Source organism: Anser brachyrhynchus (assembly GCF_964034855.1).
Source record: "Anser brachyrhynchus genome assembly, chromosome: 7".
NCBI lineage: Eukaryota > Metazoa > Chordata > Aves > Anseriformes > Anatidae > Anser > Anser brachyrhynchus.
Genome location: NC_137701.1, coordinates 7,380,294 through 7,396,317, shown reverse-complemented (window position 1 = coordinate 7,396,317; position 16,024 = coordinate 7,380,294). Strand labels below are relative to the sequence as shown.

At 38.1% G+C, this 16,024-nt stretch overlaps 1 protein-coding gene across 9 annotated transcripts in view; it reads left to right on the top strand.

Moving 5' to 3' along the window:
• ZNF804A (zinc finger protein 804A) overlaps positions 1-16,024 on the top strand; it is a 420,932-nt gene that overhangs the window by 391,265 nt on the left and 13,643 nt on the right. For all 9 annotated transcript variants that reach the window (XM_080598898.1, XM_080598897.1, XM_080598896.1 and 6 more), the window contains one exon: positions 14,668-14,798. In XM_080598898.1, the coding sequence (XP_080455024.1) occupies positions 14,668-14,798 (131 nt within the window). The remainder of the gene's footprint in view (positions 1-14,667; positions 14,799-16,024) is intronic.

Here is a 16,024-nt window from a genome sequence, read left to right as displayed (position 1 = left end):
TCAGCTCTCCCTCATCCAGAGATGATGCAAAAACTAAATCCAGTGTTTCAGTTTGCAAGTGTATGCCTGGGGCTCTTGCTTCACTATGGCTCAGGTATTTGCTATTCATTAAAGAAATGAGGTTGTACAGTAAACTGATTTATTAGCTATACCACCCAGTGCTCTCATCTCATCAAATCTCACACTGTGCAGGTTAGAGCATCTCATAATTATAAGAAAAACTAGGACCGCTAATTAACATTTATGTGCTATAGGATGTGATGCTACCTCAGCGGGTGGCACTTTCTCCTTTGAGTCAGTACTGGAGCAATATAATTGTGTTGCTGGAGTTGCTGCCTTCAAGATATAAAACCAAGACCTTGACCACTGCGATAATTGAAGTTCCAAGGCTGCTTACTTAGGAGCAAGGATAGTATCTCTGGTAGAGCCCTGGCCAAAATCCAGGCAGGTAATTAGATTCTGTTACATGAGTCCCCCCTGTAGCTTCAGCTGATTATAGTGCCTACTTCCCTTCCCATCCTCGCCGTTAGGTGTAATTGGTGTGCACTGTCGAGCAGCTGCCATGGTCCGAGCCAGTGGTGGTTGTATTTCATTGATGAATGAAGTGATACAGGTGTACTCCTCAACTCCAGCACCTGAAAATTAAATCAAAAGACATTCTTATACTGTAGAATTCATTGATATAGGAAAGATAAGTTTGGGGTGAGCAAAAATACTACATTTTTTACCGTAGTATTTCGCCCTCTGACTTTGAACATGGTGAAGCTTCAATAGCATGGGGAGCACACAGTAACTGGGAGAGACCTCTAAACTGTTTCTTTCCAAGTCATTGACTCTAAAGTATAATAACCTCTGTTAAGATGGTGTAATTAATTGTTTCACTATGTTCAGAATCCCCAAGAGTGAAAGGCAGAACTGTCAAAATTTGTAATAAGAAATTGAGTTGTATTTTCATCTTCCAGTTGGACTGAGCCTGGTAAACTAAGTACTAACTCTTGACTTCCCCAAGGATTAGAAAGAACAGTTCTTAGTAAAAATGTCACCTCATGTTTTCCCATTACCTTTATAATTGAGAGTGAGAAAACAGAAGACAATTCCATCATAAACCCACTTCAGAGAGCCATTGCAAAAGAAAAGGAAAGATCAAATCATTTAACTGTGAAAAGACACATGAAGTAACGTGACTTAGTCTTTCCTAAATTTTACACTACATTTATTTGCTGCTGGTGGATGGAGAGATGGTGGAGATTTTCTGCCTCACCCCAACACAGTTTTTCCCTAACCAGTCACTTTTAAGAATTAATAATTTCTCATCAGTATTCATTATAAGAAAACCACAATAGATTTTCACACTGTGTGAGTCTTTTGTTTGGAGTGGAAGGTGTAGGTTGGGAGGAATTCAACAGAGGTCTTGTCAGCAGCCAAAGCAGCATTGGAAGACTTCACAGTTAAAATACATAAAACTGAGGAACCGCTGGAATCAAATGGCATTTACTCATTAGTTCTGGAAGACCTTGTGGATGATGTAGCTAAATTATTGATGGTGATATCTAACATAATACTTAAAACTTCTCTTTGGTGCTTGAAGTCTTGATGATAGGCAGTTACTGGAAGCTATAATAAGGTCTACACTTAGTGTACACCTAGACTCTTTTGGGGAAGAATCATCAAGTAAAGGGAAATCTTGCTTTCCAAGCATTTAAAAACTTTAGAAAGTATTAATAAGCATAAATAAGTGTGATTGCTCTTGTACAACCTATTTGAATTTCCAGATGTCTTTTGACAGAGAGACGAAAATCTTTTTAAGGAACTGGGCTGCCATGGAAAAAGGGAAGGTCTTGGGATGGCTATCTACCTGCTAAAGGACAGGAAAGAGAGGATACTAGCACTACAGACTCGCTCTCTGAGGAGTACAGTTCTGCTTAACATGTAAGAAAGAGGCTCACTGAGGAGACTGGCTAGCTGCTATTTTTCCTATAAGACCTATGGCCATTAAATGAAATTAATGCAACCAGCTTCAAAACAGAGAAAAAGAGGTGGCTCCATATGCAGTGCATAAAAGCATGCAAAGGAAACCCTTGTCAAAGTATACAGTAAGAACTAAAAAGTGAGTGGTTTGAGGGGAAGCGTGGACAAGGAATTGAAGAGTTTTGCTGGTGATTACTGAAATCGGAAAAAGCTCAGGAAATATCTGGAGCTAAACATAGTTGGGACTGGGAGAGTGTAAGAGGAAAGGATTCATACATCCTTCTGTATTCCTTCTAAAGGCCACTCTTTTGAGTTAGAAGAAATTAATTACATAAAAGGCAGTAATTGCATTTTCTGTGGCAACAATTGCTAGAAGAGGTGGGAAGTATGAGTGGCAGCAGAGTGGACCAGAAGAACGTGAGCCTGTTAAACACTGATGTGTCAAGGGCTGGAGGAGTTCTCCAGAATGACAGAAGAAAAGGCAATACTTTCACTGTTACTAAACATAAATTAGGTACAGACTGCAGGTGTGCTGCATATAGGGCACCAGCTGGTGGCTTGAGGGTCAGGAAGAATTTCAAACAGAATGACTTATCCCTTGTGATACTGCCACAGGCAGAAGGGAAGGTTTGCATTATCAAAGTGACATGTACTCTTTGTAGGCACATGAGATTTGTTCTGCAACAGCTGTTCAAAAGGAAAGCAAGCCTAAGTTGTGCTAATGTATCTTCTTGTTTAGCAATGTCAGTCCTATATTTTTTAGGAATTTAGTGTCTGTTCAGTTCCAAGGCTGTGAGATTACACAGCACAACAAAGCTGGACGGGCTCCTGGCTCAGCCTTACCTCCAGCATCCCATCTTTCTATGTCATCACTTCAGTGGCTTGCAGAGCTGTTTCTTCTGGAGATGTAATTGCCAGTGTCACTGTTGAAGTCCTGCACAGGCGTCCCAAAGAACAGATCGCCTCCAAACTGCAGCGGCTGTCTGCACAGAGCAGTTGGCAATTCAACACTTAGTTAAACTAAAGGTAAACTAGGCTGTGCATAATCTTACCAGAAGTATTTATTGCATTTTGAAAAATACTAATCAGCTTTCATTGGTGAGAAGTACTGGGGACTTTGATTCCTTAAATACATGTGGATTTGATGAATAGACCCACCTTTTGCTTGTAGCTTATACAGCTGTGTATACATGATGTGTTGGTGAGGGCTTTGAATTTCTGGCAGAAAGTCATTCACAAAAGCCAAGAATCCAAACTTCAGTGCACAGTGATTTTGTTCTTAGACTTCACCAAACTTTGCCCGTTGCACCAAAAGTACATCAGAGCTTGAAGTTTTAACACTACAAAATATTAATATTTTAATTCAAGAGATACTAAGAATGGTGCAAAATCACTTAAATGGCCCTTATATTTTATATCTAGTTTCCATTTTTCCATTCAATTATTTGTACAAGTTTTGGACAGCTATCAGTATAAAAGATTATTTTCTTCCATGAAGATGGTCATTTGCACTTTTCTCACCTAGGATTTGATTATCCCTCTTAATTTGTAGGTTAAAAAAGTGCTAAAATCCTAGCAATGAGATGTTAATTCAAGGCATACCCGCATTCAATTTGTCCCCTGTAAAGTGCTACATGCAAATAAGATTTGATGAGAATGGAAAGCACTGTTACATCCAACTTATTAAAATGAAACTGAATTTTTCATAGCCTTTCTAAGTCTTTTTGTGACTTATGTAGTTGCATCCTACGCAAACAAGCAAGAAATAGTTTTGGGGATGACAATTTGATGAACTGTTTCAAGACTTTAATAAAGGATGAGTCACTTTGCTGCTATTAGGAGAATTTCAACAATAAATCCTAGAGATGTGCAGAAGGAAGAAAGTATCTCTTGTGTAAATTTCTGCTCTTCTAACCTTCTCTAAACATCTTCTGTGGCATTTCAGCAAAAAAAAAAAAGGAGAGAATGTGGCAGGGAGAAGCAAGCATTTTACGGATCTTTTCCTGTCCCAACCCAGAGGGCACAACTGCTTACTGCTAAGAAATCTTGGAGTGGTAACATGAGGACCTTAAGACAGAAATAATGTTTTAAGACCAGCCTATTTAAGGGATATTGTGAAGACTGAGGTCAGGTATCTGAAGTATTTAGTTTTCCATGGGAGATACCTTGAGCAGAAAGAAGCCAGATTTTTGCTGGAATAGAAGGAAATGTCATGATTCGCTTCTCTGTTTTGAATAGGGAAGGTTGTTTTTTTGTTTTGTTTTGTTTTTCACCCTCTTCTCCATTGGAAAAGAAATATATAAAGAAATTTGACACGAAATTTGTGGAAATGTTTTCCTGTGTTCATTAAAAATGCCCTTAGAAAAAAACAGAAAAAATATGACAATTCACCACTAGGCGAGAGGCGCCAAATTAAATATCACCAAAGATACTTGTTTTGACTCCTGAGAGTAAGACTGCTGCAGAAATAGTCTGCAGAGTACTGTAGTAATGCTTGTGTAGTGCTTGAGCATGGTAACAGGTTTGTTCGCAGAGCTGGGAGAGTTCTCAGAATAAGATTATTTTTTCTGATCTTTTAAGAAGAACGGACAAGGTTTTCATAGCTATCACTGACAGTTCTTTGTTGAAAAATACTTTTGCTTGTTTGTGTGTTGTTTCTTTTTGTTTACTGGGGGGAAAGAGTGCAAAGCACTTTTTTTTTTTTTTAACACCTCCCCTACACATATCGTAATGTTGACTTTGAAATGATAAAGCTTCTGCTCATTTTCCATTTTCTGTGGCAGTGTTTTATCCAGAAATATCTTCACACTGAGTTTAGACACTTTAAATCTGTCCTCTGCAGAGATATACAGAAGGTCCACCTGGTTAATTGCACCTGTTTTTTATGTCAGACAGATAACTTCCTTTGTGCTTCTTTTTCTTCTTTTCTTCAAAGCCTGAACATGTAGCAGTGCAGATTTCATAGTTGAGTGCTGTAGATGCTGCTTTGTGGTTTATTCCTAGCATGATGCTCAACTTTTAATCAGAACCTGTATAGTGAGAGTGGATGTATTTCTATCCTGACTGTGGTTAGAGGAATGAAAAGGTTAATAAAAAAAAAAAAAAAAAAGGTATCTCCAGGTTTCTGTAGAAATTGCCTTCTGCCTTTAAGAATGCGGACTGAGATTTGGGTACATTTCCTTTCAGTAACGAGCTGCGCTTCATTAGCTAATTATTGTTTTTATTAATTTCCTAGTGCTTCTTAATCAAGAGCCAATTATCTCCTGGAAGGTTGATATCCGATTTAGGCGAGGGAACATTGCCCTGAATTGCTTCTGGATACAGTAACCCAGCAAGCTTGACCTGCTGTGCTGGCTCTCAGTCCGGCCCCTTGTTCGTCCTTGCTGATAGCAGCCAGTCCTCGAGGGGGGTACCCCAACCAAACACCTTCTGCCAGTACGTGGGGAGAAGAAGCACATCCTGTGTACAAAGCCAAGGGTTTGTTGTTAGTTTAGCTCAAGTATTAGCCTAATGAAGGAATTATTATTAGGCCAATTGCAATGATACTGGCACTTACAGCCCAAATTATCCAATTAGAACAGCTCATTGCCGGTAATGACACAGATACACACAAACTTTGCAGTGTTACAGTCCTTCTCCAGTGCTCCTGAAGTAGAAATGGAAGTGTCGTTACATGCTGTCAGCATCATGAGTTCTTCATGTGGGGGTATGATGATGACATTGGGGGTTTCTTCCTCCTTTTAGCCAGGAAGAGGGTGAAGTGAATGGCTTGTGTATCCACACCCTGAGTTTTGCTTGGGGATCATTTTTATGTGTTTACAAACAGAGATATTTGCCCTGTTTATTTGCTCTGTCTTCAGTGGCTCATAATTGTATATTAGTCAGCTTTGATATATAGAGAGATTGTTTTACATATGTTGGATACTTTGTCACTCTCTTTTTATCCCTAAACCCAGTTTTACCCATATTCTGAAGCTGCGTTCCTTTAGCAAGCAGTAGTTGAACAATGGCAAGTTGTTTATAGCCCTGGGACTCTGGTGTCATCCTGTGCTTGCACTTTCAAGGCCTCTGCTATGATCTTGTGCTTGTACTTTTGGGGCCCTCAATTATAGTGCTGTTTTCCTTCAGCAGCCTCTAGGCTGTGATTTACTGATAACTCCGGTAATACTTAAGCATGAGGTAGTGACAGATACATCCTTGCTCTGCAGTTATTAATATTTCACTCTGCAAAAGCAGTGATGCTCTAGAAGACACACATAAATACAGATGTGTGCTCTCGTAACCAGGCGGTGCTCTCATAACCACTTACTACCAATATCTACTATTTACAGCCACGTCACTGGTATGTTATCAAAGTTATGTTACAACACATTTCATTTAGATGGTTGAAAAGGAAAGCATAAGCTAAATTACATTAGATGTAGTCTTTGTGTCTAATATTTTTTCTTTAATCTTGTATTTCTCTTAGAGGAATCTGAATGAATGGTATTAACAGTTGTCTTAAGGGTAACTTAAATTTGGTCGGTACCAGTTACCTGTGGCTGTGAGAAGTGTCAAATTTGCAAAGACCTGTTCTTCTCTGTTTTCATTGCTCAAATTTATGTGTTCTTTGAAGAAGCTTGTCATGGTCTTGGGGTAATTTCTGGCAAGGACCACATCCTGCTGATGAGAAGCAATTTGTGCACAGAGGCTTTGAATGGCTCAGTGATCCAATACAAAACCAGTATAAGAAAGTTATTGTGTTTTAGCTCTGACAGGGAGAATTAAAACAAAGAGCTCACTTTGAGGGAATTCACGTATCTACTTCAGCCCATCACTGTTATTAGGGTATCCTTCAAGGATTAGAGGAACTATCTTTTAAAGGACCTGGCTGTAAATATGACTTCCTCATTTTCAGTCATTGTGCGCATGTAAAGACTGGAAAGATTTAAGATGCGGTAGGCTCACTTCAGTCTCAGTGGCAATCTTTCCTAAAATGTCACTGACCATTTTGACCAAAGAGGCTGAAAGCAGAAAATATAATCTCAACGTTTCTGCTTGCAATTTTTAATGTACTTTTAGAAAGGGTATTGTGTAAGGAAGGAGAAATAATCAGAACGGCAGCATGAGCCTACAAGAGACAGAGAGCTTCAGTGCTGGACACGCAGTGAATCATTTTGTCCAAGGTACAAAGGCAGTTAATAACAGCCACTGGTAGGCATTGGAGGACACTGGAGTGAAGAATTCTTGGGTGAAGTTTCAACTCAGAACTGCCAAGTAAGTTATTCATGCAATAGACAGCAGAAGGATCTCCAAAATGAGCGAAAGACAGCATTAAAGGCTGAGCCATCAACACCTTTGCGTTGCATGGAGCCATCCATTTTGTAGCCTTATCGTCACTGCCTAGAAAGTGATTTTAAAGGGAAATCCAATATTTCCTTTCCAAAGAGGCAGAGGTGACCTTTCTCTAAAGGGAGTTCTGTGCAAGAAAGCTATGGCTCCTGTGAAATGATTTTTAGAACATGAATGGTGTTCAAAGGGGAGAGATTTCCAAAAGCTTAAAGCTTTACAGATAGAGTTTAAATGGGATGTTGTAGAGCTCCTATTTTTTATGTGTGGGGAGCTGTAAATGGCCAGAGAACAGAGCAGTCCTCAACATTTAGTATGTTTTGTACCAGTGTCTGCCTGAAAATATCAGGAGGCAGCGCCTTGCTGAATCAATATTTGGGCTGCAGCAGAACTGTCAAGCCTGAAGATATTAATATATGCTCAGAAAGATTAGCGTGGATACTTACGTTACCCTGCTGGAGTGAAAGGAAGGTGGGGGATAGTGGTGTGGGGCTAGAAAGTGACACATGCTGTGTGAAGCGACCTGTGCAGTGCAGGATGTCACTCCAGCTGTCACGCAGAAGAAGCAAAGACGAGCTGTTGTGTCCGAGGGCAGCCCCACGCTCAGAGCAGCCTGCATGTTGAAGCCCTTTCTCTACAGCACTGCCCTTTTCTCTAGCATTGCTAGCGTAACCATGTCTTAAGAGGACTTAAAATTTTATGTATGTTGTTTGTTTTTAATTAGAGTCCTAAATGGTGCAGAAGTGGGTGTATAGGTCAAGTGATCCTTAAAAAGAGAACTGATGTGCACCTATCTTCTCTTTAATTTTGGTGACTGAAGAAGCTCCCTTAAGCATTGCTGAAAATTGCCATGCAGAATTTAAAGGCTGCTCTCCCTGAGCTCAGCAGGAGTTTTTCTGTTGACTTCAAGAGAAGCAGAACTGGGCCTAGAGTCATTAAAATAAATACTTTTAAATTATGGACTAGCATATGCAATCACTTTCCAGATGTACAAACGTGCGTCAGCTTTATGTTCTTTTCATTATCTTGTAACATTAATTTGATAGGCAAGATGCTAATTCTGTGGTTTTATGATGCTTCCTTTGGTCTTGGCCTTAATATTTATGAGGTATTCTGGTGATTTTTGCTGAAACTAACAAAAAATATCCTAAAGCTTGCAGTAAGAGCAGGCTGTTCTTATAGACATGGTTCCTAACGATCATAGGGAAATATTCAGTGTGCAGCACTCAGCAATTCTGCACATTTCTAACAATGTTTTTGCACAATGGCTACACTGGGGCCATTTAGTCAACTTTGGAAAACATAGTTATCTCAGAAACAAAAGCAACAAAAGTTTTACTTTAGAGTCCAGAGCCTGTTATTTGTCAAAGTCTTGGAGCCCTGTTCTGGTGTGAGCCAGAATGCTATCTGAATCTTGCAGGAGGGAGCACTGTAAGGGAGCAGAAGACACACAGGCACCAGAACGATGTCAAATTAAGCATGAGACTTATTATGCTGGAAGGGCATTAATCATGTACTAATGAAGTGTGTGTTTGGTTCTTGCTGATAATTTCCAAAGGAAAAGCATTGAAAAGAGTAGAGAGCAAGGACAGAATGATTATTTTTTTCCTTCTATTGCTCCATGGTTTATCTTTTACAGTTACCTAACCAAGAGCAATAAGTAAGATTTTCATGAAAGATAACTAGCTTTCATGTATATTAGATGTGCAAAGGTACAAAATATTGTTTGTTCTGATTTTCCTCATGGTTTTGAAAACAGTTACATTTTCATTTGGTTTTGGTTTTCATTTTAAGCTCATTTAATTTATTTATTTAATTTATTTATATACGTGAACTTACATAGGAAAATCTAACTGAACGCAAGAAAGACGCTTCGTAGGTGAGTATGAATTAGTCTCAAAACCTAAATATATTTCATGCTAAAATAACTTCAGTCCTGTTTTATTCAATTTATTCCTATTCTCTGCATTAAAGTCTAGCAGTTCTTTTCAGTAAAAAATAGGTGTGTCACAAATGTAGAAAGGCCAATGTGAATTTTCAGTTGTATAGTAATAAGTATAAATTATATTTAATATATATTATGTTTGTAGGATCTGAATGAAAAAGCTAGTTCAACAAATCTTTTTTGCACACTCCACAACAAACATGACCACTGCGTATTGCTTCAGTGCGCTGAGAAGCAAGTTACATCTATGTAAATTTGCATTACATCATGTGCATTTAAAATTAATAAAAATACACCAAATCAGAAAGAGTATAAAATGTTATTTATAATCAAAAACCTGTTCCCTCAGTAACACATACATTATGCTAGCATCAGAACATCAGTAGTGAAGGACAAGTTAATCCACTCTTACTCAAAAAACTGGACTGACAGAATAACTAAGGTCGGTAACTTCCTTGGAGCTTGCTATTTAGTGCTACTTGAGTGCTTTAATTATATGGCTGTTAGAAAGGACCATTCCTGCCATTTCTACCCCCTTTTCTTCTGTAATCTTCTCTTCCTCTTCCCCAGCAGAAGCAGCAATATTGTGGACTCCAAGGACTTGTTATTTTAAAATCCTACATATATCTATATTAGCATGTTTTAGATTTCTTCTACTATTAAAAGACTGTCAGGAGGATATGGCTGCAATTTGTGGCAGAAGTAAAAGAGGAAAGGGATTATTCACAATATGAATGTTCATTGTCATATGGAAAACTTAATATTTGACCATATAAAATGGGATTCTGTTGTAAATTTGTGGAGCTCCTAATTTTTAGGACAGGGTTTAAATTTTGCAGCCTAAGGGGAGGTACATACAGCCATAGGCAGAGACAATTAGAACTAGCATCTAACTTGCAGCAAACTGAGTTAGAAGGAATTCATTGTTCACCAACTGTTCACCAGCATAAGATCATGAGAAAACATGCTTGTTTGGTTTGGTTTTTCTGGCAAGGAGGTCTTCCCAGCAATTATTAAGAAGAGTCTTCATCTGCTTTGTAACTCCCCTCCAAGTAACTGTAGGCTGCTGTTAAAACTCCCCTTTGTTCCTCTTCTATTTCAGGAACATATTATAGCAATTAATTTTATGGTGGTAGAATGAAAACAAATGGATTGTCTTTTAATTTCTTCCTTAGTCTTCTTATTGCAGTGGTTGAATTACCCATTTCATTGAGGAACCTTAATGTTTCTCCTTTCTGTTGAAATAACTTGCCTTGTTTAACTTCTGCGAGGGAAGGCTTGTGGCACTAATAGTGTAAGTTCTTGTATTTTAGTATTTTCTGGGAGCTCTAACTGTTCCTGCAATCTTTCCAAGAGGAAACATTCTTCTTTTTAATAATATGAGAGATGGTCATGAAGAGTATGTAGAATTACAGACAGCAACACAAGTAAAGAGGTGCTAATCTGTCCTGCTGTGTAAAGTGAAGGTGTCTCCACTTGCAGAACAGCAAAATATGTGCCCACACAAACCACCACCAAAGGCAGTATGAAGACTGTCGATTTTACAGCTTGAAAAACAGTTTCTTGTGTTTTAAATGCAGTTTTCATTCCCCAGTTGAGCATTTACAGGTGTTACAAGAGCTTTGATCTATTCAGGTATTATTTGTAATTGATTAAACTCAACCCTTTTTGCAAAAGGATACTAATCTGGTTTGGTGTGACAAGTGCTAATCTAATGAGTATATTGTCACTCTTTGTCATACTATAATTCATATAAAGAAATAATAAACCATCTCTGTTAACAGGGAGTATTTGTAGAGCAGTCATGTACTATATAGAGAAAGGGGAGTATGTGCAGCTTCTAGAATAGTCACAAGGAGCTAAGAAATTCCCTTATTTAATCCTTGCATTGATCTGCAATCAGACTTTTTTATTAATGAATACAAGCTTAAAAATTATTAACAATTAAAAATGTTGTATAATGTATACAGATTTAAAGGGAAAAATATTTCATTTATTTTAAATAAATCCAAATGCCACTTTTGTGCCCCTTCCATGGCATGCTGAGTAACCAATACGTAGTCCCCATATTATGGGGAAAGTAGTTTGAAGGGGAGGAGGGAGCTAACAATAGTAAAAATGCTAGAGAGTTGATTCAATGGCTGCTGGCCATAAGGTCATTTTTCCTGATTTTATATAAAATAAAAAAAGACAATAAGGAAGCAAAATTTGATGTCATGGCTGTTAAATTCTGCAATTTATACTTCCATTGATCAGAAAATGAATTTATGGTCTACATATTTTCAGCCTCGTAAAAGTCCACATAATTTAATTGTTAATCTAAGGTCAAAAGCAAATTAACATAATCATATCTGAACTGCACTGTCCTGAAATCCCCTGACTTCTGCTATTAGAAAAACTGTTCCCACAGGTTCTTGGCCCTGTTAAAGTTGTTCCTAGCCTGATGAGCTAAGCTTTGCAGGGGCAGGTTGTGACAGCCTCTCTGAATAAGCAGTTGCTAGCTGATGTTTTTGGGGTGGGCAGAATGTCTGCTTTTTGTGGGGGATATTGAGTGTACTGAGAGACCATATATCAGTCCTGATGAATGGTATGATTTCCCCTTCTTTGGAGTCAGTTCTGATAATGTAGAATTACAGGTTTCAAGTGTTTTATTTGAGGCTGGTTTTGTTTTTTTATTTCCTCATCTTATCACTTGTTATCATAGTGTTCAGCTACATTGTATTTCACTATTCAGCCTTACCATGCTTTCACTGTCCTGAGCGTATTTTTTTAAAATTAATGAGTTCTCTATGTTGTAAAAACCTATTACTTTTGAAGTGCTGTTGCAAGTGCTTAAATCTTCAGTAAAAAAAAAAAAAAGAGAGAGAAGAAAAAAATAAAACACTTTGCAAGGTGTCAGAAGGCTTGTAATAAGTGCACTTAATGCATTAATGTGTCTTGCTTTAGACAGGCTTCCAGGCTTTGATCCGCAGAGGTCTTCAGGCACTTGACTCCTGCAGCAGGATCTCTGTTTGTTGTTCCTTTTATTATGCAGGAAAGAATTAGGAAACTTGGTATAAGCTTTTTGAAGGGTGGAATACTAAAAAAAAAAAAAAAAAAAACCTGCCTTGTGATAAATTGGGAAATGGAGACATGGGTGAAGTAAACAGAAATGGTGTCCCTTTGGACAACCAAACTTAGGGTTTCTGCAGTTTTATGTGGGTATCTTCCACTGCACATCTGCAGACACCCAAGCTGGATTCCTCTGCAGGCTCACCTGGGCCTGCACCTCATGTGGTGTTCTCATGCACCTCAGTTTCATCCATGCAGAAGAGCACAGGGTTTTGCACTTCATGTGGTGTTCCCATGTTTGGTTTCGTCGTCTCATACATAGGAGCTAGTGAAGTCTTCGTTTTCTTCTGGACTCAGCTGGACATGATTAAATGGCTGTGCATCAACTCCCAGCTGGGTTTGGTAGAAGGAGGTGGAAAAGTTCTGCTCCAGGCACAGTTTTGCAGTTAGATTTGTTACAGGAATCCAGCTCGTGCCCATGTGCAAGCAAGCCCTGTTGCATGGCAAGACCAAGAAGCAGGGTCAGACTTTCAGTCAGTTGGTACCAAAATGAGTGCTCTTGCTGTGCCGTGCATCATGATAGAGATGAAGGCATTTAGTCCTTCTGGAGAGATTTAACTTAATTATTCATTGTGGACTGTTGAACTCTGTACTTGCCAGGACTTGCACATTTTGAGCTGGTTCATAAGCAGAGGACAGTATATGAGGGAATCATGTTTAAATACTGTATGACTGACTGCTAATTATTTGCTTACTGATCCGCGGAAGTAAACAAAAATAACAGGAATTAAACTAATCATTGAAGTTAGAATTAGTGAATAGTCCTGCCTTATGGAAAGACAAACATTTTAAGAAAAGGATGCTTTTTAAGAATAAGGCATGCTTTTTTTACTTGTTCCCATTTACTTTGAACAATTTTTGAATGGGGGCCTCGTGGTGCTCAGAATGTGTGGACTAGTGACATTTATGGATAACTGGGTAATATCTTATTTTCATTTCCGTAATACAAGCAAAACCTGACAGAATACAAACACAGTGCAGCGTAAGTGCACTGCTTGTTATCACTGGCATGACTAAGTTCAGTAAGAAAATACAGGTGATGATAATTTAGTAGATGGCTTTATAAAGACAAATGGAAAATAACTATAGTATTCAAGAATGGAGACACATTTTTATACTTGGGTAACCTTTTATATACAGGAAATAGTATTTTTGGAAACTGCCTAATCAGGCCTCAAACCAGCTTGTGCCAGGTACATATTCTGTCTTCTATAACCAAGAAAAGTTCCACTTATATGTACCTATTTGGTGAATAATGGCCTCAGATCTCATCTAGCTATGATTCTTATAGATTGTTAAAGCCCTTCATACAAAAGACAGAGGTAATAGCTGTAAGAAAAAAAACCACGTTGTATAATGTTGTCTATTATGCTAAGAACAGTCATGCTCATCGCCCTTCTGAACTGGAAAAGGGGGCATTTATTTGACAGGGCATCTGACAGAAGGGAAACTCAGAACAAATAGTTCCAGAAGAGACAAGCACACAGTCCAGCACAAAGGCTGTGCAAATGAAACTCCTGCCAGACTCAACTGTCTTACACATTGAAACCTGCTTGTTACAATCAAGCAGAATGATTTAATTACTTTAAAATTGTAAACAGTTCTTCTGTACCACAACTTGTATATGCTGAACAAATAATGACTTGATTAGGCTGATGAGAGGCTCAGAGCTATAAAATGATATTTACCTGGCAGTGTTGGTGCAAAAGAAGATCTGTTTGTGTCCACAACACTCCACATAGGCATAAAATGCACCTTTGGCATCCAACATTGTGTAAAGATTCCTTTAACACAATTCTCCCTATTCACTATTCTAATTGTTACATGCTTGCTGCCGGTGGGAATTTTATTGTCGGATTCATTGGAAGAAAGATGTAGGGCTAAAAATATTTAGTGAATGCAAACTGAAAAAAGGCACTGCTTGGAGTGAGACCCTACTGACAGCCTGAATGAAGTCTAGTTAGCTTTAGCACTCCTAATACCAAGACGTCCTGATCACTTTCAGCAGCAAGAGTAAAGGGGTCAAAATCTGATTCTGGGTGAACAGTGTCTAGCTCTAATGAGGCTGGTCTATGTTAATCACAAAAATTACAGTAAAATTATCTAGGTTATCTCTGCACCAGATAACCTCTCTTTAGCGTCTCCATGTATTTTGGTTATTCATTTGAAATGTAAATTTGAAATATATTGAATGGATCACTTTCATTAGGTTGGAAAATCAATCTAAGTATGAGTGCTTACCAGAAAATAACTATCATTATAAATGTTAATCATTCCTGGGGTTGTTTTTATGTGTATTCGACTATTTCTTGCAGAGACTCAAGGAACTGAAGCAGAGGGAATTTGCTCGAAATGTAGCATCGAAGTCAAGAAAAGATGAAAGGAAACAGGAAAAAGCCCTTCAACGTTTGCACAAGTTAGCTGAGCTTAGGAAAGAGACAACGTGGTAAGTACATGGCTGCTGAAACACAAAGAATACCTTAAAATAATCCTTCACCTATTTGCTGATGCTCTGGGACACAAGTCTGTTGGAATCCCTCAGCTGGAGCGCAGCACACTCATTTTTATGGCATTTCAGAAGCAGTATGTGTACGGTAATTTGATTCACACTGTGAAAAAATGAATGTTTAACATTGCTTTTCCAGTGGAGCTAAAATGACACGTATTTTTAGTTTAAAAAAAGATGTTTCATATATTTTTCATAAAACCAGGCACATTGGTTGAAAGCTTAGTGAACTAGGTCATGCATTTGAAGGCTGACACTACTCCATTGATGAGGTGAGGAATACAGTGTTGTTCTAGGATATAACAGATCTCTGTGATTTAGTTTTCAAACTGCTTGCCTGGGAAAGCATCCAGAAATCTATTCTTAAATCTCAATAACTGGATTATTTTTTTATATTGAAAGGTAAGTGCTCCTTTTCCTCAGCTCAATGGAATGTTTACTTCTCAGTGCAAAAGTGACTCCTTGCTAATCATACATTTTGCTACTGAATCTAGACATACTATTGAAATTAATATTAAGATTGCTGGCTGTGACTTTGTTCTTACTTAAATATGACACATTTATGATACTGAAAATATATGTTCCAACTTGACCTTTCTTCATGGAATCTTGGGGGAAAAAAACAAATGCTGAAATGCAAATGTTTTCTTTTCACCCAGGCTTCATCTCACCAGATGAACTAACAGAGAAGTCAAATCATATGACTTGTAGTTCTTGTTCAGTGATAGTCTCTTCCTCTATTTGTTTGTATGGTGGGCAGCACGCTGACACAGAGTTCACAGAGTCTAAGCAGGTGGACATGACATGAAAATTCTGAAGTCTGTTTAACATGAGCAGTGTCTCATCTAATTTATTTTATTTTATTAAATCTTTTTATGGTAAGTCACGTTGAAACTCTTTTTCTTTCATCAGTGTTTTAACTTTCAAATTAATACTTGAGGACCACCATTTTTTTGTTCCCAGCTTTACATATTGTTCCCCTTAAGCATACTCAGAATATGAATTTGGCATATTAAAGATGAAAAAGGAAAAAGAAACTCATGGCTCCCCCTTTTCCATGTTAGTGAAGCACAGATTTTGTGGGGCTTCTTCTTTGTTATTTTTTTCAATGTTGTCTTAGTTCCTGAAGGAGAATTTCTCTGAGCTTTCTCTATTAATAACTGCTG